The 21,219-nt window shown below is 32.2% G+C and overlaps 1 protein-coding gene across 2 annotated transcripts in view; it reads left to right on the plus strand.

Annotated features, from left to right (window-relative positions):
• The window catches only part of UBA6 (ubiquitin like modifier activating enzyme 6), an 83,930-nt gene that overhangs the window by 39,307 nt on the left and 23,404 nt on the right, over window positions 1-21,219 (plus strand). For both annotated transcript variants that reach the window (XM_036853098.1, XM_036853097.1), the window contains 11 exons: window positions 1,758-1,880; window positions 3,685-3,808; window positions 7,260-7,363; window positions 8,699-8,761; window positions 9,516-9,592; window positions 10,059-10,125; window positions 13,531-13,674; window positions 15,228-15,295; window positions 16,005-16,083; window positions 17,194-17,274; window positions 21,105-21,182. In XM_036853098.1, coding sequence (XP_036708993.1) covers window positions 1,758-1,880; window positions 3,685-3,808; window positions 7,260-7,363; window positions 8,699-8,761; window positions 9,516-9,592; window positions 10,059-10,125; window positions 13,531-13,674; window positions 15,228-15,295; window positions 16,005-16,083; window positions 17,194-17,274; window positions 21,105-21,182 — 1,008 coding nt within the window. The remainder of the gene's footprint in view (window positions 1-1,757; window positions 1,881-3,684; window positions 3,809-7,259; window positions 7,364-8,698; window positions 8,762-9,515; window positions 9,593-10,058; window positions 10,126-13,530; window positions 13,675-15,227; window positions 15,296-16,004; window positions 16,084-17,193; window positions 17,275-21,104; window positions 21,183-21,219) is intronic.

Consider the following 21,219-nt stretch of genomic DNA (forward strand, 5'->3'; position numbering starts at 1 on the left):
TCTACTTGATACGTGGTGATATCATTGCTCTGACAGCTAATTGAATGTGTGTGTGTGTTCTTGTGTTTTAAGTGTTTCTTGGTTTTACTTTCGAACACAGTAAATATCAGTAGGTATAACCCACATAAACAAAAGCTAATTGGGTCATCAATAATTTTTAAGAATGTGAAGGGATCGTGAAACCAAAAAGAAAGAGAACTGTTGAATTGTAACAGTAGAGTAGAGGTGGCTAGACCAGTTAGGGGCTAATGCAGTAAGTAGTCCAAGTGAGAGATACTTGTGCCTTGATGGGAGTAGAGAGTGTGAGAAGTCATTGAATTTGAGGTATCTTTTGTAAAAACAGACTAATGGGATTGAGAATGGATGAATAAGAGTTGTGAAGGAAAGAATGATAAAGAATGACTCCTAGATTTTTGTCCAGAGTAATTAAGTATTGTTAAGTAGTGATGACATTGAGAAGACTGGAAAGAGGTCTAGATGGGAAAAATCATCCCCTGCAACTGCATACATATTACTGACTCCACCTCCTTCATGGGGTCCTTTGTTCTTTTGGCAAAAGGAAAATGCTATTTGTTCCTTTGAGATAGGCACTAAACTATCATCATACTGTATAAAGTAGATGTGCTGAAAATCTTTGGATTGTGGTACTTACATAGCATATTTATACTCTGTAGAACATGTGTGTTCTGTTTCACAAATTAAGTAGATGAATAAGACAGAGTAGTCAGTAAACTTAGAACAGAACAAAAAAGTTTTACAAAATGATTACACAAGGTTGTAAACTAAAATCTTTATGTGATTGATGCATATATTCATACTTTAAAGTTGTTTTGCAGAGAAAGAAATTGTCCTTGAGTTTGCAGCTTTTAAACTTAAAAAAAAAGGTTATAAATTTCTTCTCAGTTTTATGTCTCATAAAAAATGCTGTAGGTACCTATTTTGATAGTAAATGCAGTGCATGATCAAGTAGGAGGTAGTCTTCTGTTAGCTATTTCACTACCTCATATAATAGGTGGTATAAATTATTTTAATGGGCTACATTCTTATGCCCAAATATGAATAGACTTTAGTTTTTGTTAGAAAAATATCACCTTATACAGGGTCATATGTGTTACAGATTAAGACTTTTTCTTTATTATCAGTATGTCTAAAAATAACTGAGCACAAAAATAATTTCTTTACATTTTCTTAGACTGGAGAATGTATATATGTTATAAAAATCACTTTCAATAAAACATTTATGATTGTGTTTAAGAATCTGATTCTTACCTTTCATAATTTCAACGTGCACTGTTAGTTCCTCAGCCCCTTTCCTGTTGACGCCACTCTCAGTTTTTAGCTGTTTTATTTTCCTTCAACTCTACCGCTTTTGGTGAATGGACACTCCATTCTTCTTTTCTAAAATGAAAGGTAAGAATTCACTGCTAGACCGTCAAACCAAGATATCTTTCTTATATTCTGTGCTTGATTTTTAGGGCAAGGCACAAATTTTTGTTATTTAAAAATTATAGAATGTACAATGATGGTGTGCTGATGTTGCTTCTGATTTTGTTAACACCAGATATCCAGTCTGAAATACCAAAATCCTTGATTCCAAAAACCAATTTACAAATAAATTATCATATTTGTGGTCACTTTATACCTCAAATAATATGCTTAATTGTAAATAAAATTGTCACCAAAAGGCCTAAGATAGTTGAGGGGTTTTTTTTCTTTATATAAATGTATAAGCTTGAACTTGTTTCTTCATTTCACAGTTCATCAGTGCAGATATACATGGAATTTGGTCACGGTTGTTTTGTGATTTCGGTGATGAATTTGAAGTTTTAGATACAACAGGAGAAGAACCAAAAGAGATTTTCATTTCAAATATAACGCAAGTATGATTATATACGTATATTATTGTATATGTATATGATTGATTTTCTTAAGTTGATGTGAAAACTATTTTTTAAAAGGTGATATTAGCAAAATATTATAATATGCAGTATTTTTTATTTGTTTAAAATTGAAGTTAGAATATTAAGAGAGAGTATTCTGGATTCCATCTAACATTTTTTAACAATTGATGAACATTTGCTTATGTCATTAATTTTAATTTTGTTCTCTGTCATGTTCCTATGGGACATGAATTGTGAGTCAGTGTTTACTGAACTGTTGATTGTGTCAGATCATAGATGTACTAAGTATGTCTTAAGTCACTTGGCCCAACACTCTGACTCCAGGAAGATGGACACTTAAATCATCATAAACAAAAACTTTTCTAATTTGTTATATTTCTAAAACATTATTTGGAGGATGATAAAAGTTTAAGAATTAATTAACCTTCAAATCAAAAACTCTGAATTTTCTAACCATGTTCTCTTAATATCATGCAAGCTTAATTTTTTATTCCCTGAAAGAATTGGAGAAATTATGATCCATTTTTACTACTCTTTCTGTAGTTTAGCCTAAATCATTAACTTTATTTGCACTCTTAATAATCAATTTACATTAAAGCTCAAAAGAAACCAAACATAAGGAAATGATAATATACTTTGACCGAATAGTATTTGTGCTTCTATCTTTATGCTTTCTTTTTAAACCCAGTGTAATGTTGCCTTTCTCACCCCTTTTTAAGAAAAAATTCATTGAAAAATCATTTTTTGTATCTCTTTGCTTACAGAATGGTTATTGTTCAGCCTTTTACCTTCTCTAGTTATTGTTAGTTTGTCCCTAAGAATATTATAGAGTTAGAATAAACTCCAAGGGATCTTGTATTGCACTGATATTGTCTTTTATTGAATAGTGCAGGAAATATGGAGGTTATCCATAAAAAATTAGAAAAATATCATAAACGTTCCCATTTAACTTATCTATAAATTATTTCTCCTTCTTAAAGCCCTTATGAATTCTATTCTTGTTGAGATACTAGTAAACCCACATTACATTAATTTTATCTACATGTTTGTGATCATAATTGTATTTCTCAAGCCCTTAAACAGCAAGAGAATTTTTAGAATCTACATATTTATGAAAGAGAGAATTATAATTCCATTAGGTTTTATGTAAATTAAATTATTATCACATTATTCACGCAATGTGATGGATTATATGCAGTTAGGAAATTTCCTGGTGTCTGACCTATCTCATCCACCTTTTAGATGAGATAAACCAATTCCTTCCTGTTTTTATCTTGATAAGCAGGGGTACATAATATTTCTTTGCTTTAAAGTGTTGGATAAGCTTTAAACTACCACTTTCCTGGCTTTAAATTTCCATCCTACGTTCTTACATTTCTTTGATCTTCAAAGTTAGAGTCATCTTTTGTGTACACAGAGTCTGTCATGAATGACTTTGAAACTTACCATTCAGTCACTTCGAATGTTTTTTATAAATCACAAGAATCTTTGCATCTGTGAAATATTTGAACTCCCTTGTGGAATCTATTTCCCCCAAACATAGAAATTATATTTTAAACATTCATAATAAAATAAGTTTCAAAATCACATAATAAAATGATAAGTTACTATTTTGTGACAATTCTTTAAAGCATTGCTTTTAATATGGAAGGAGAAGAATGGCTTGGAATTTTGGTTATTTTGAGAATTTTATGATAACATGCTCCTTTTTGTGTGAGATTTGGAATTTGTACAAAAAAGGAATACATGGACTTGTTTTTTAGTATATTACTCTTATTTCTAGGCTAATCCTGGCATTGTCACTTGCCTTGAAAATCGTCCTCACAAACTTGAAACAGGACAATTCCTAACATTTCGAGAAATTAATGGAATGACAGGCTTAAATGGATGTACACAACAAATAACTGGTAAGTTTAATTAATTCATTTATACTTATCCATTATTTAGCATGTTTACAGTTCAGACACTATACTCAGTGTCGAGAACACACCATCAGCTCAGATAGACATGATCCAATTCTTGGCCTCAAGACATTTAATCCAAGTGAGGGGATACTAACATTCAGCAATGATGGTATAAAGAGAGAAAAGGCATTCTGGGATCTCTAACCTTAGCAAGGAAACCTACTCACTTTTGGTACAGCAGCAGTGGGGACAGGGTGTCTTGATTAAAATTGATTGCATTGGCTTACAAAGATGATGAAAAGAATATTCTGTGCAGAGACAAACAGTAAGAAGCAAAATAGAATTCAAGGAACTTAAAGATATAATATAGCAGGGGTGACAGTGGGAGTTGAGATAGCAAGAGTCTTAAGGCATTTAAGAGGAAACTTTATGGTAGGTGAGCGAAGATTCTGGCACCTTATTTGTTTACACATTAGGGAGTGCAAGAAGAGGAGCAGGTTTTGGAGAGAGATAATGAGTACAGTCTAGGCTTGTTGGGTGAGGTGACAGTGAAGTATTCAAGTGAAGATATATGTTTTTGTTCAGTGGCTTGGATAAAGGGATGAATGGATGTTACTGCAGGCAGATTTGTGGATTTATTGGCAAGAAGCTGCAGGAATCTGTTTTGTCAGTGGACTGAGATGAAATCGTGACCGAAAGGAGAGGTAAGGTGGTAAGGCCAGAGATGTGAGGAGAGTAAACATTTTAAAAAATCAAAAAATCATCAGGCTTCATTTAGGGCCCATTTGAAGTTGAAAATAATGAATTTATAGCAGCATTAGTCTGCGTAGTTTGTGATTTTCCTCCAGCCATGTTTAAAAGAGTTAAAGACATTGCTAGATGTCTTGTAACTCAGAGACAGCATGCTTACACCTGTTCAGCTGAGAGTGATTCAGTTTTATCTTTAGGGCATCTAAAAGTATAATTATGTGATTAGTGTATAGACTAGTAAATGGATTACTTTTATTTTTCTTTTAATGACTACAAGATGAATCCTTAGGAGAGAAAAAAAAAAAATCAGTCCCTGTTACGAGCTCTTTATACCAAAACAACTTTGGATCTATATTTAAGAGTCTTTGGGGACTTCCCTGGTGGCACAATGGTTGAGACTCTGCTCCCAGTGCAGGGGGCCAGGGTTCGATCCCTGGTCAGGGAACTAGATCCCACATGCATGCCGCAACTAAAAGTTTGCATGCCACAACTAGGGAGCCCACAAGCTGCAACTAAGGAGCCCACGAGCCACAACTAAGGAGCCCACCTGCTGCAACTAAGACCCGGTGCAACCAAATAAATAAATAAATAAACATTTTTTAAAAAAGAATCTTTGGTAACAAAACTGTTGGATTATGTTTCCCAGACTATATCTAAATAAGTAAAATACAGATTCAGATCACTGATATTAAAGAATTTTTATCTGTTTTTGCATAAATTGACTCAACTAACTATTTAGGATTATCCTTTGTTGTGTTGGGGGCCATGCAATGATAGATTGTGGTGCTGGATCCGAATCTTGAGACTATATGTATATATTAACAGGAGAAGCCACTGGATATCAAGGAATGAAAATAAAGAAAACCCACATTTTGTACCAAAAATTCTTTGGGCAGAGAGAGAATATTTGAATAGAGTAGCAGTTTATGAAACTTTTTTTTTCTTAACATTTATTAGTTGGTACTTACTGCTCTAAAGTAATTTTCTGTTATTTGAAAAACATTTTTAAATAGCTAAAACAATATATGCTTATTCTAGATATACATATGTATATATGTTTAGGTAGAGTTAAAAATGAGTACTAGTTCAGACCTCCCCTCTACTCCAGAAGTAACAGCAGCTAAGTTTGATGTTTACTCTGCTGACCTTTTCTGTCTACTTAATATATAAACCTTGTTTATTTAATTTAATTTTGTGAATAAGCAAATCGTTCAAAAACAGTAGAAGGGAGACTTCCCTGGTGGCACAGTGGTTAAGGATCCACCTGCCAATGCAGGGGACACGGGTTCGATCCCTTATCCGGGAGGATACCACATGCCACGGAGCAACTAAGCCCGTGCACCACAACTGCTGAGCCTGTGCTCTAGAGCCCGCGAGCCACAACTACTGAGCCTGCATGCCACAACTAGTGAAGCCTGCACACCTGGAGCCTGTGCTCCACAACAAGACAAGCCACCGCAATGAGAAGCCCATGCACCGCAATGAAGAGTAGACCCGCTCACCGCAACTAGAGAAAGCCCGTGCACAACGAAGACCCAATGCAGCCAAAAATAAATAAATAAATAAATTTTTTAAAAAAATAGAAGGCAAATGTTTATAGTGAAAACTTTATTGCCCACCTATGGCTCCCACTCATTCTTACCTGTCCACTATTCTTAGTTTATTGTGTGCCCTTCCAGATTTCCTTATGCATTTTTACATGCAAGGTAACATATTATGACTAGAGCTACCCTTTGCCTTTTCATTAAACTAAACATCTAGATGGTCTTTTCACATCAGTAATTGTAGAATAGTCTCCTGTATGATTGAAAATGGTATAGTATAATTTTGATTTGCATTTTACATTTTATGAATGAGATTAAGTATCTTTTCTTAAATTTTAGAGCTATTTCTTTTTCCTTTAATGTGAATCATCTGTCCTTTGCCCACTTTCTCATTGAGTTGTTGATTATTTTTCCCCAGAACTCCTAATATATAGGGCATATTTGCTGAGTTTTTTTTTTTAATATGAGTCGCAAAAATTTTTTTGTAGTTTGGCATTTGACTTTGCTTGTGATGGCTCTATGTGTATATGATGTCAAAGCTTTCAGTTTTTTCTTTTGAGTCATAATTAGAAAAGCCTTCCTTACTGCAAAGTTTTAAAGAAATTTTTCTCCTATGCTCTTATCTAATAATTTTTTTGTCATCTTTTTTGATACTTAAAACTTTTATCCATTTGGAATACTTCCCAGATGGCTTTTTTTCCAAAAGATTTATTGAGTATCTTTTCTTCGCTGGTTTGAGGTACCACCTTAATTGTGTCCCTTGTGGGTCTGTTACTGAATAATCTATTCTGTTTGTCTGCCTGTCTATTCATGAGCCAGTATCATACTATTTTAATTATTATGAACTATATATATAAAAAGTATCAGTATATTAATTATTGAGTCTTTATAAAGTATTTTAATATCTAATAATAAGCACCTCTCATTCCCTTTTTTTCCTTCCAAGTTTTCGTGGCCATTTTTGCTTAAGTCCTTACACTTGTATGGGAAGAATAATCTGTCTAGCTCCCCACACTTCCACCCACCACCAAATAAAATGATTTATACCGAGATCTTCTTAATTTTGTAAACTGTGAAACATTAACATCTTTATGATGATAAACCTTCAAATTTAAATACTTATATCAGTATATAATGGTTTTCTTTTTTCCTCCTTTTAGTGGTATCACCATTTTCTTTTAGCATTGGTGATACTAGAGAACTGGAACCTTATTTACATGGAGGGATAGCTGTTCAAGTTAAGACTCCTAAAACATTCTGCTTTGTAAGTATTTTTTTTTTCTGATTAAAAATATGTTTCTTTACAGAAGAATGGCGGGGAGAAAAAAGCAATAAAAGTAATTCAGAGGCTGAACAGATTTTGTTTTTTAATTTGTACCCACTTTCAGGAAAATGGAATCGATCTATGGAAATAAACTGATAGCAGCAAAAAAATTTACAGCTATAATACCCATCCATATAGTTAAGGTATATAAGTTACCTCAAAGGAACTACTCCTTTGTGAATCATCAAAGAGTTGATTATACTACTTATAATTACTTCCTAAGACAAAAGATGTAACTAATATATATTTGAAAGATTTAATAAGCATTGATTCAGTATATGTTCTGTTTTATTATTTAGTTATTTACATTTTTGAAGTAAAAGGAGTATTTCTTTTATTTATCATATTTGTTAATCCAGGTTTCTAAATTTTTAATTTTTTGGATTTCAAGAAATAGTGTAATATGTTGGAAATGTTAAATAATTCCCATAAACTGGCATTGAAAGGAAAGATAAGTATCTGTATAGAGAGAATGTAGAGGCTACTTGTATCAAGGAACCAAGGAGCCTCTTGCTGCTTAAATCCTTAGGCCACTTCTCAGTATAAGCTGTCTAACACATCTCTGTTTTTTCTTGCAAGTTCTCAAGGTTTTAACTTGACTGCCTTTTCTTTTCCAGAACAATTATTAACTAAAGTTCTCTACAAGGTTTTGTTCAAGCCAAAGTTAGAGCTAAACAGATTAAAATGCTACAGCTAGTCATATCTGCTGTAGGAAGATTTGTGCATTACTTCCTCTTGCCATTGTCCCCAGTTTTTAATTATGCCTCAAGTAAATTTCAGATTGGGTTTGTTTTTTGGGGGGGGCAGAGGTGGTGGTGGAGTGTTGGTTGGTTGGTTGGGTTTTTTGGCCTTGGTGTGTTCTTTGCTCCACACAGAAAATTTTAACTGGGTATTTATTCAAGTTATGTCAGGCATAACAAGTCCTGATAACTTGGTATCAAAAAAATATGGTAGCTCTTTGACTAAGATTATAGATTTTTTCAAGTATACAAATGTTTGTACCAATTCTTCCCAAATTTACTATTTGGAACAGGTTATCTAGTTGCATGTAACATTAAAAAAATAAAGTGTGATAATATGAAAAGGGGTAACCAGTGAATGGTAGCTATTTTATATTTCAGTTAAAACATATTAGCCCAACCTTATTTATTTCAGACCTTTGGGAGGGAGCCATTGTTTAGTGCTCTGTATAGTTTGTCAAGTAATCATGTGCTTGCTCCGAAGTAATAGTGGATTATTTTCTGTTGTTTGTTTTGTTTGTTTTTTTTCTGTTAGGAACCATTAGAGAAGCAGATAAAACATCCAAAGTGCCTTATTGCGGATTTTAGCAAACCTGAGGTAAATAAATGCTTTGCAGGTTTGAGAAAGGCGGGTGGGGATTGGTAAGAGATTATGAAGATTTCTGTCAGACTGTCGGATTTTTTAAAAATAAAAGTTGTATTCATGTATCTAGAGCTGATGCCCAAGGATTAAAAATAGGAATTTATATAATGGAAATGTTAGAATAATAGGAAAAAGGTTTACTTTTGTAATGATATACCAGGTTTGATAGTGTAAAGGTGGTTTCATTAATTTATGCAAAGGTGATCACGTTAAAAGATTTTCTGAACCATGTAGAGTTTTATATAATACATAGTTCTTCCGTAAAAACCTTGGAAGCATTTATTCTGTTTTTTTTTAAATCACTGGATCAGTTTTGTAGCAATGGATATATTTGTGATAAGTAAAGAATTATATTCAATATTAACAGTTTCCAAATTTGTAAATGTTGATAAAGAAAAGGAATTCGGTGCTCTTGTACAGACATTTTGTTTCCTTTGTTCAGTTGGTAATACTTTGTTTCATATGGATAACCTAATAAAAACTAGTCATAGAGCCTGGGATTAAAACTTAGATCTTTGTTTAGATATAGCTTTATGACCTTGAAGTCAAGTCTCAGCTTCCTTATCTATTATATAAAGATAATAATAGTAATAAGCTAATACATTTATTATAATGATTAAATTAAATAATGTCTTAAAAGCATTAGCACAGTGCCTGACACATATTACACACTCAATAAATATTGACCAATTTTTAATGTTCTAAATAGGCACCTTTAGAGATTCACTCAGCCATGCTTGCCTTGGACCAGTTTCAGGAGAACTATAGTCGCAAGCCAAATATTGGGTAATGTTCTTTGTTTGAAATAACTTTTTTTTTTTTTTACTGTAATACCACTAGATACACCAAACTGTATAAACACTTCTGACCTGGTCTTTTTTCTGGTAGGAGTGGAGAGATCAATTTATAAAAATGGAGTTATACTAAATAAGAATTTTCCCATTTTGAAGTCTTCAAAAGCTATAACTTTTTAAAATAAAAAATCTGAGAATTATTACATTATGAATCCGCTATAGAATTTTTTACCTCCTAGTACTGTTGCAAAAAGTTTTTGCCATGTATATTTAAAACTAAACATTATTTATATACTGTTCTTAGGTGAGCATGATTTTGAAGTAATTTTGAAGTAATGTATCCTAGTTATCCAGTTACCTTAAAGTCAGTAAGCACTTTGTAATCCACAGTTTTTCAACATATTTCTTAAATTTCAGTTGAGAACATTGAAATTGGGGTGTTTTATTTTGAATCCTAGATGCCAGCAAGATTCAGAAGAGCTACTGAAACTAGCAACATCTATAAGTGAAACCTTGGAAGAGCAGGTGAATGTTCAAAGTTATGGCCATCAAAAATTATGTAACATATAAATCTTCTATATATTACTGTTCTCTTATCCTGAAAATTCCAGTTTTGCTACTTATTGACTCTGTGACAGTAAGCAAGTTACTTGACATTATTCTACTTCAGTTTTTCAAATCTTTGCCTGTTTTTTAATTAGGTGGTTTTCTTATTAGTTGAGAGCATTCTTTATATAATCTGGAAATTAGTCCTTTATCAGACACACATTTTACAGATATTTTCTTCCAGTCTGTGGGTTGTCTTTTCGTTTTACTATCAATACAGTGTCTTTTGAGGAGCACAGGTGTTTAATTTTGATAAAGTTCAGTTTATCAGTTTTTCTTTTTTATGGTTTGTGCCCTTTTTTAACTCAAAATCACAAAGCTTTTCCCCTGTATTTTCTTCTAGTAGGTTTATTGTTTTGTGAGTTTATTTTTCTATACCATACAAAGTATAGATCGTGTACATGACTATACATTTTGAACTCATTGTGTACAGTTTTGTACTTTTATTAATTTGTTTTTTTCTATCTTGCCAGGCATAGATCAAGGTTAATTTTTTTGTGTATGAATATCCAGTAATTCTAGCCCATTTATTGAAAACACAGTTTTTTCTTTATTCAGTTTTTTTGGCACCTTTGTCAGATATTTATTGACCACATATGTGTAGGGCTCTTTCTGAACTCAATGTTATCTTCCATTGGTTGTTTCTATCCTTTTGATAATACCATCCTATTTTGATTACTGTAGCTTTATAGTAAGACTTGAAATCAGGTTTAGTCTCTGGTGCATTTCTCAGAAGGAGCTTAGAATTAACCGTATTCCCTGAGTTCTTACACATTTCAAATTTTTTCTGTAACCTTTATGCTTGAAAGGAGCCTGGCTGAAAGTAAAATTCAAGGCTGTTAACTTTCTTCCTTGATATCTTGCTTTGTATCTAATAGTTGAGAAATACGATGTCAGCTTACTTTTCTTACTTTTTATAAATAATCTGGTCTTTTTGCCTTGGGGCCCTGTATATTTTTTTCTTCTGTGTATTTTTTCATCTGTGAAATCTAATAGTTTAACCAGGTTATAACTCAAGATTGATCATTCAGTCAATTTTTCCAGGTATACCATGAGCCCATTTTGATTCATAGATTCATATTTTCTTTTATTTATTTATTTTTCCCCTTTGGGGGAGGTGGAATGGATCATTTTGGTTCTTAGTTATTAAATTTCTGATTCAAGGTGGGGTTTTTTGTGTTTGTTTTCCACATCTCCAAGTGTTTGTTGATATATAATTCACTCAGTCAAATTTACTCCGCCTTGTAATCAGTTTGGGGGAGAAATTTTCAGTACTGAAATGTTTGATTCTAATTTTCTGTCTCCTTTTTACATCTGCTTTGTTTGGTAAACTGATTTTTCTGTATATGCTTTTGGACAGGTAAGGGTTTTGGGTGCTTTTTCAGATTTCTGTTTCTAGAGCCCCTCTTCCTCTTCTCTTCCTGAAAAGGAGTTTCTTTAATAGGTGATTTTTTTTTTAATTAAAAATAATTTTTTGGTGGATACGTGTTGATATATCTTGTGCATCTCTTTGATTTCTGCCAAATCCTACTTAACTTCCTCTCTTACTTCCTTTTTTAGCCTTCTCTGTCAAGGGATATCTCCCCCTTTCTATTTACATCATTCTCCCCAGGGAAGTTCTTTCACCATAGCCACTGTTGAGATCTGCCAGACTTCATACATGTTCAGTATTTTTTGCACTTAGTATGGGCCTTCTGTTTTCTCAGGATGATTTTGACTGTGCTTTGTGACATTAGGCCTTTCATCCTCTTTTCTGTGGTTACACGCTTCCTGCTCTCTGTTCAGGCTTGCAGCAATATGAAGTCCAGAAATAGTTCATTTGGGGTTTGGTGTTTGTTTTTCTATTTACAGGCAATTTGAAGTTCATATTTTCTGTTTCTTAGTAATGCTGAAGCCCTGCCACTGGTTTATTTCTCTTCTTGTGGATATGTATCATCTTTTGGAGACCGTGTGGAGAAATTCAGATATAGGCCTTAGTCATTATCCTAGGGTGATGAAAAACTCCCCAGATTTGGATGTTTGTTTATTAAAAACTATACAATCTTGAAAGATAGTGTAACCTAATGGTAAGAATAGAGCTGGAGAGTTGGACTTTTTGGGTTCAGATCCTGGTTTCACCACTTACTAGCAGTAAAATCTTGAGTAAATTACTTAATCTTTCAAAGACTCAGTTTTCTAATTTGTATGATAGAAATTATATTTCCTAGGATTATTTTGAAGATTACATGTGGACTTAATGTACAACTCAAAATAGATGCTCAATCAAATTACCTGATTCTGTTAGCATTCTTGTCATTGTTTTTAATATTATTAGTACCACCAATATCTCTGCATTCAGAAATGCCACATCTTAAATGAAATTGTAATCTGAGTTGAGTTTAGTGCTAAATAGTTGTAAAATAGTGAGATATAGAAAATTGAAATGGAGTGGGTGGAGTGGTGAGTAGATAGTAACCTCTTTTTGTATCATAGATATCTTTGATAATGTAATAAAAGCCTTCCTTCTTCCCCTAAATGTACAAGTACTGTTATTTTACATAGAATTTCAAGAGATTAATTGAGCCCTACTTGAATCCTAGGTTAAGATTCTAGTTACTGATGTTGAAAGAACAGGAAGAGAAAGAGAAGCCAGAGCTCATGAAGAGATCTTTGTGACAAATAAGAAATTGTGCTAAAATAATAGCTCCAAAATCCAGTTTTTTCCTTAAAAATAGTAATAAATTTTATTTTGAGAAACTAATAAATTTTATTTTGAGAAACATCATTTCAGTTTAAGTATGATAATGAGAACTTTGTGATGACTGGCTCTTAGATTTGTATGCAAAAGTGCCATTACTCTCAATTTTTTTCCTAAACTGCCTTTTCCTACAATGTATTGCCTCATTTTTTACAGTTTTACTTTTTATTTGCCACTTCAAGCACAAATGATAGCTCATCATCTTTTATGGGTCATTTTTTTTTTTTTTTTTTTTATGTAGGTGCAAGGTTTTTTCCATAGTTTTCATTAAAACATGTTTTTTAAAATTCTGGTTGTTTGTCCGACATCACGGTAGATAATCCAGTTAATTCTAAATTGTTCCCTAGTGTAATGTAAAGAGTCAAAAAGCAAAATTGGGCAGGTACTGGTAATGAAATATACTGCTTAAGGTAACTGACATGGAATTGGATCTTTTATTATGAGATTGGGACTTTTTTTTAGGACTTAAAAACTATTAGGGAAATTGAGTAGCTCTTTTAGAAGTTAAGGTATAATTATTTATTGAAATTTTGAGTATACCATGTGAATACTGTTAAGATTATTGTCTTTCGTGGCTTGTGTTTCAGCCTGAAGTAAATTATGACATTGTGCGTTGGCTCTCTTGGACTGCCCAAGGCTTTTTACCCCCACTTGCTGCAGCAGTAGGAGGTGTTGCCAGCCAAGAAGTATTGAAAGCTGTGACAGGAAAGTTTTCTCCTTTGTGCCAGTGGGTTAGTTCTCTATTTTAATATTTTTTTGTACTTAAGGTTGAATTATTCACCCATATAATGAATGTCTGTTATGAATTATAACATAGTATTAATTAATATATTATAAAAGCAACCTTAAAATATTTTTTGATGCATGAGTCAGATGTGATATGCCACCAAAACTTAATTCTGTAGTGGAAACTGACAAGATCATTTGTTAAGGCTATTGGCATGTAACCCAAAGTTGCATTCTAGGATGTATTCCCCTCATTTGTGAGAGTGAAGGAATGAATTTTCTTATCCTTATATTTAGTTTCCACTACTGTTAGTTTAGCAGTCATATGCTTTCAGGACTCTTGAACTGTTCCATGGAGTCTTTTGGTATCATGAATCTTCAGATTCCCTAGTTTCTAGGTATAAACTTCTAAAGGTAGAAAGCATAGGAATGGTAAAAGTTTGAGAACTATATAGGGTAAAAGCATCACAAGATGGAAAAACCCTGGTTTCTATTACCAGAAGGAATAATTGGCAAAGTGTATCAAAGGATACTGTTCAGGCCCTTTATTTTTTTTTTAATTTTAAACATTTGAATATAACATTGATCTTGTTTTTTATGTTTTAAAAAGTTTAAATTTAGCTTTAATAATTAAAATTTGTAAATTTATTATAGTTTATAATTATTATATTATAATATATTATATATTATATATAATATATAATAATTATATATATTATAATAATTATATAATATATATTATATATATTAATATATTATAATTCTATTATAATTTAATTATGCTATTAATTAATGTTATTTTGCTGCTGGATTATTTGGTTTATTTTAACACAGTGTACAAGTTCAATTGTAAAAGTCTGGTTTAGATATAACTATTAGCAGCATGGGGAATATAAATTATGTTATTAATATAGATTCTATGTTATAATTAAATAAATAACCATTTATTCATGTTCATGGTCATGTTTACGTTTTTTAGCCATATAAGTTACTGAAAATGAAAATGAGAATGAGACTCAGGGGTTTTTTTCATTAACCTGGACTAATTCTGTTTGATATTATTTTAAATGCTGAAATTGTGGCTTCCTAGACCATTTCCTCTGTAGTGTATGTAATAATTACAACAGTTTCCAAGTTGGAAACTAAATATGGACTAGGTACTTTCCTATCAAAAGTAAACAAATTATTCAAATGTAGCTGAAATTGAATGAAGCTTCCAGAAGTTTTTATGTAGTTATAAAAAAAAATAGATTTGGAGGTGAAATTTCCTTTTGTTTGTTAATATTAGAATATATCATCTGTAAGATGGCTAAATGACATGAATCAAATTATATCTTTTTACAGTTCCTCCAGATTTAACCATTGTTTCAGTGAAAGAATGTAAGGAATGTTTATTGCATAAGAAACAATTATATTTTTTAATCCATTATTTTACTCTGAAGCAGCATGTTTATCATTGTTTTCTTTAATGATCATTAAATAACTACAGAAGATAATTACTTTTTCTAGCAATTTAGTTTTCTACATAGTAAGTTATGTTTTTATCTTCTACTTTAAGTTATATATTGAAGCAGCAGATATTGTCGAATCCCTAGGCAAACCTGAACGTGAAGAATTTCTCCCACGGTAATACTGACCTTTTTGTTGCTTTTTTCTTAGTTGTATGTTTATAAGAAGCAACTAGATTAAAAGAGTTTTTGTGCAAACATGCATTTGTTTTCGATGTCTTTTCTCCTAGCTCACTTCTTCAGTCATTTCTTCTCTACTTAGAGATTATGTCATAATAATGCAGTATCTCTTTACCACTTTATAAATAATGAATATAAAGTGTTAAATTTATATCATGAGAATGGTTAGGTTTCAGAACACCATTCTGATTTTAGATGAAAACAATTGCTACCTGCAGCTTTTATTTATATCAGTCATTCTTTACCTTTTGGGTCACATATCTCTTTGAGAATCTGATAAAAGCTTATGAATTCATTCTCCCAAAAATACACATAACCCAAAGTTCTGCCTTCAATTTAAGTGGGTTAACAACTTCAAAGCCCAACCATAGTCTTCTCTACAAACCTTTATTAAAAATCCCTGCCTTAAAAATTTTTTTCCAGATAAACTAAAGTGACCTTCACTTAAGTCATTTGGACTTAGAATATTAAGTCAAATGGAAAAAAGAATCAACTGGTTTCTTTATGAAGTTTCTTCTCTTTCAAATAAGATAATTTATCTGTTAGTTTGGAAGAAACTCATTATATTGGTATAGCAGCAATGAAACTAATCTTAATAATGTTTTTTTATGCCATTCTATATTCTTGGTTTGTATTGTTTTCTACAGAGGAGATAGATATGATGCCTTACGAGCCTGCATTGGAGACACTTTGTGTCGGAAGCTACAAAATTTGAATATCTTTTTAGTAAGTAGGAATAATAATGAGAATAAATAGTACAGTCAAACTGCTATTGTATATCAAATTAATTTATTAAAGGAAATTTGAGTACAGTTTCTAACATAGTAGACATTCAGGAAGCGTTTAAAACAGGAATTTGTAAACTGTACCTGCAGACCAAATCCATCCTGCTGCCTGTTTTTATAAATAAAGTTTCACAAGAACACGGCCAAGCCCATTTATTCAAATATTGTCTATGGCTTCTTTCATACTATAATAGTGGAGCTGAGTAGTTGTGAAAAAGACCATATCGCTTACAAAGCTGAAAACATTCACTGTCTGACCCTTTATAGAAGACGTTTGCCAACCCATCGTCTAGAGAATTACTACATGTAAAGTTAAAATACGAGTATAATAGTTTTGAACATTAAATGATTTTCTAGAAATACATTAAAAATTGTGGGTTTTGGGGGTTTTTTTGTTTTTTCTTACCAAATGTAGGAATATGTAGGTGGATCTGTCTTTCTTAAATGTCTTAGTGCATTGGCAGGGAAGCTCTCCCCAATAGCATAAGACGACTTCTCCTGCCACTTAGTTTTTTTAATTATTGTAATCAGTCCTAAAAGTACTACTGATTTTTATTATTCATTTTTTAAATAATACTTTGAAAATCAGTATTCCTGAGCTTTTACGTGCATGTAGAATTTATTATTAATTTTTACTTAAAAGTCTTAGAATAGTTATATTCATCAAATGAGTTTCTATAAACAAGTAATCTTTTTAATTATAATGCACTGTTTCGTGCTGTTTGTTTCCATCTTATATAAAAAATTAGTTCAAACTTTGGCTTTTGTGTGGAATATTAAAATGTCTTCTTTGTAAAGGAATTATAAATATTATGCTTTTCCTTCTATGATTTATACATTTTTTAAATTGAGACACTTATAATGATATCATGAACCACTAAATATTTTAAAGTAAAATGATTTTTAAGTTACTTTAAAAGTTCAAATTATTTTTAAAAGTATGTATTTATTGTAACTTAGCATTTGAAGAAAATTAAGATGAAATTGCTCTTTAGTAAGTAGATGTTTTAATTTTATTTAATCTGATACATTTTATTTTTCTTCTCCATAGGTAGGATGTGGAGCCATAGGCTGTGAAATGTTAAAAAATTTTGCTTTGCTAGGTGTTGGCACAGGCAAAGAGAAGGGAATGGTAAGATATAAATCCTTGAGAGTTAAAAGTTTATATTTCTTTTGCTGCCCAGTTTTGAATCGTATTTGACTGCATGGATCTGAAGTATTGATTTTTGAGGATAGGGCCACTAGGCTAGAAATTGGAAGATTCTGATTCTACCCTGACCATTTTTCAAAATTTATGTGACCTTGTGACAAATAACTTGAGTTCTCTGCTCCTCAGTTTCTTTCTTTAATATTGTGAAACTATTATCTGTACTACCTGCCTCATAATATAATTATGAAGATCAAATGTGAAAGGGCTTTTCAAACAATAAAGCACATTAATACTGTTATTTCTATTAGATACTACTTATTATTAAATAAATATTTAAGATGGGTGAAGCTAACATTAGAAAGTTGCAGAGTACTCAGATATTGTTTCAATTGGTGAGTATCAAAAGAAGAGTGAGTACTGTAAACTTTGGTATACAATATAAATTCTTAAGATGATAAATGGCAGTTAACTGGAAAGCCATGTCATATATTTAAATAAAAATGTATTTCATTGATGCTGTTTGCCTTTAAGATGTACACTACAGTGGTGATGTCATAGATTTATCATGGTGACTAATAGTAATTAAATGACTAAAATTTATTTAATAGTTCACATTTTATAGTTTATTAAACTTACTCTCACAGTTACAGGCAGATGTCCTACAGTTATATTATTTCTGCTCAGCATTTCCTAAATTGTGTTCCACAAATGACTATGAGTTCTGGTAGTTTTTAAAGTATTTCTTAAAAAAAAAAAAAAATCCTTGGTTACACAAGTTTGGATATCACCTACTTTACTCCTTGGAAATTCATAATACATATCAGCATATAAAAGTCAGGAAAAGAACTATAGTAAATAAACCTACTTACTTCAGGTAACAAAACAAGATAAGTTAATGTGGACAGATTTCTAGCCTACTGCAAATGCATAGTCTTGCTATATAAATTATTCTTTTTTAAAGTGTTTACATATGTAGCCAGACTAACTAGAAGGAAGGAAAGAGAAATCCCCAGGTTCCAGGAACCAAGAGGGAAATTAATTCCTGAGCTAAAAGCTGTGGTGACTCACAAGTGTTTCTGTCTTGAATATATGTCCAATACATTAACTAGAAAGAAAGTCATTTGTGAGAAATCATAACTCAGAGCTGCACCACACTGGTGTATGGGGTCCAAAATTATATCATATAAAAACTTCAAGGGCTTCCCTGGTGGTGCAGTGGTTGAGAATCCGCCTGCCAATGCAGGGGACACGGGTTCGAGCCCTGGTCTGGGAAGATCCCACATGCCGCGGAGCAACTGGGCCCGTGAGCCACAACTACTGAGCCTGCGTGTCTGGAGCCTGTGCTCAGCAACAAGAGAGGCCGCGATAGTGAGAGGCCCGCGCGCCGCGATGAAGAGTGGCCCCTGCTTGCCGCAACTGGAGAAAGCCCTTGCACAGAAACGAAGATCCAACACAGCCAAAAATAAATAAATTAAATAAATTAATTAAAAAAAAAATCTTAAAAAAAAAAAACTTCAAGAAGAGAAATGAATATAACAAATTTAGGGCTGTTGAAACCTCTAGAGCTCTGATTAAAACAAATGTAAAACCGCATCATGGTGATACTTACACACTGAGAGTACATAGGACTATGCAGAGAAATCAACATCCATTCAAGACAATTCACAATGAAAAATGACAGTCTACTAGAAAAAGGTACCACCTGGAAGAATCAGCCAATGAAAATAGAAGAATTAGCTCTCTAAGAACATAGGTAATAGGAGTGCTACAGATAATAGAACAAACAAACTGTAAAGTTAAAAATGACCGAAGACATAGAAAGAGGAATGGAAACATGAGGGGAAAAGGCACTGAAATTTTCACAAAAAGCCAAGGAAGAATTTTTGTATAATCAGTGAACTTAAAATTCAAATATAGCTGAAGTGAGAATTGATGAAAAGAAGATAAATACCCAAAATATAGTATAGAAAGATTCTTTTTTTTTTAATGAAAGAGGATACATTTGCGTGGTCCAACATAAGTGTAGTAGAATTTCCAGAGAATAAAGATAAGGGAGAAGAAGTAATATATTCCAAGGATAATGACAAGTTTCCAGAGTTGAAGAGACAAGTGTGTTCAGGTTGAAAAGGTGAACTAATCCCAAACAAATCAAAAGCAAAGATAGAAAGAGAGATTACTTAGTAGACTTCTCATCAGCAATAAATGCACACCTGAAGATAGAGAAGCATATCTTCATAGTGCAAGGGATTATCAACCTAGATTTCTATACCCAGCTAAATTATCTGTTAAGAGGAAAAAAAAAAAAGATAATTGACTATTAAAATGATGAAAGATTACTGCTTATTCTCACTGAAAGAACTATGGATTAATATAGGCAATGTGTGAAGCAAGGGTAAGTAGAGGCATTTATCAACATTCTTAGATTTAAATAAACATTGATTTTTAAAACCTTTAATTAAAATATTGACCAGTTTGGGGGTAGGCTGGTTAAGAATAAGTAAAATGTTCATTGATATCATGGAAAATAGAAGGGAGAGTTCAAATATCCTCCAGTTGTTCAGGAGGAAGATGGAGATTTTAATTTTAGATCTTAAGTCACATGTACATGTTAAAATTTTGAATATCACCACATAAAAATAGAGATTTAACTTACAAATCAGTTTGGTGAGGGGTTGACAGGGGCGTTGAGGGAGGATTAGAATCAAGAATACTTGATCAATCCAGTAGAAGAACAAAAAAAAAAAAAAAAAAAGAGTGGATAAAAAGTAGGGTTGGGGGAGGTAGAAGAAAAAGCTCTTTAATCAGGAATCACAGTAAGTATACGCTGATTAAGCTTTTTCTTAAAGGACATTTTCTGTGCTTTTTTTTTTCCCCATTTCAAAGAGATACCCTCTAACACATAATTACAAAGAACTGTTGAAAACAAAACAAAGTATATATATATATATACATATATATATACACACATATCTATATATATATACGTGTATATATATATATATATATGTATCGGAAATGCCAGCTAAAAGAAAGTGAATGTGTTTGTGAATACAAATCAACATGTAACAGCTGGAACACACTCTGAGAAGTACTGCTTCTAGTGAAATCTTTTACAAATACTAGCTTAAGTGGCAAATGCGTTATGAGTACTTTTTAGATTATCTTGGATCTGTTTACTTTAATCTCGCATCCTTTAGAATGGGGGTCTGCAAACTTTTTCTTAACCAGATTGTAACTGTTTTAGGCTTGTGGATCTTAAGGCTCTGTCACAGCTGCTGAGCTCTGCCATTGCAGTATGAAAACAGCCATAAAGTGGCGTGACAGTGTTGAGTAAAATTTATTTACAAAATCAGGCAGCCTGCCTGCACTGTAGTTTGTAGACCTCTGCTTTAGCAAGAGCTCCTTTCAAATTGAAACATGGAGGCTTTCTTTCCCAATCAATTGAGATTGAGAATAAATATGTATAGAAAGAAGAGCTAACTCCTCTATGGCTAATCCATTACGTTTCTAAAATGTGATAGTGATGTTAAGCCTTTATTTTGTTACGAATAGTTAAAAAAAAGTTTTGAGTAGGAGTTGCAATTGGTTTCAGCTGTTTTGTTTGACATGTTCCTATGCTAAACATTATCATTAAATATAAGTGTAAAAACAGTAGTATTGGTAACCAGTTTTGGAGTGTTTGTATTCTTATAACTTTCACCAGCCAAAATAATTTAGAATAACTTGTGGGAGTTTTAGTCATTCAGAGAAAAGCAAAGTAGATTTAAATTTATCTCTTATGTAATTTCAGCCATTTTTTTCCTTGGTATTAGGTTACAGTAACAGATCCTGACTTGATAGAAAAATCCAACTTGAATAGACAGTTCCTATTTCGTCCTCATCACATACAGGTGTGTTGTTATACTGTTTCAAATTTGAATCATCTGT

The sequence above is a fragment of the Balaenoptera musculus genome, chromosome 5, assembly GCF_009873245.2.
Source record: "Balaenoptera musculus isolate JJ_BM4_2016_0621 chromosome 5, mBalMus1.pri.v3, whole genome shotgun sequence".
NCBI classification, from domain to species: domain Eukaryota; kingdom Metazoa; phylum Chordata; class Mammalia; order Artiodactyla; family Balaenopteridae; genus Balaenoptera; species Balaenoptera musculus.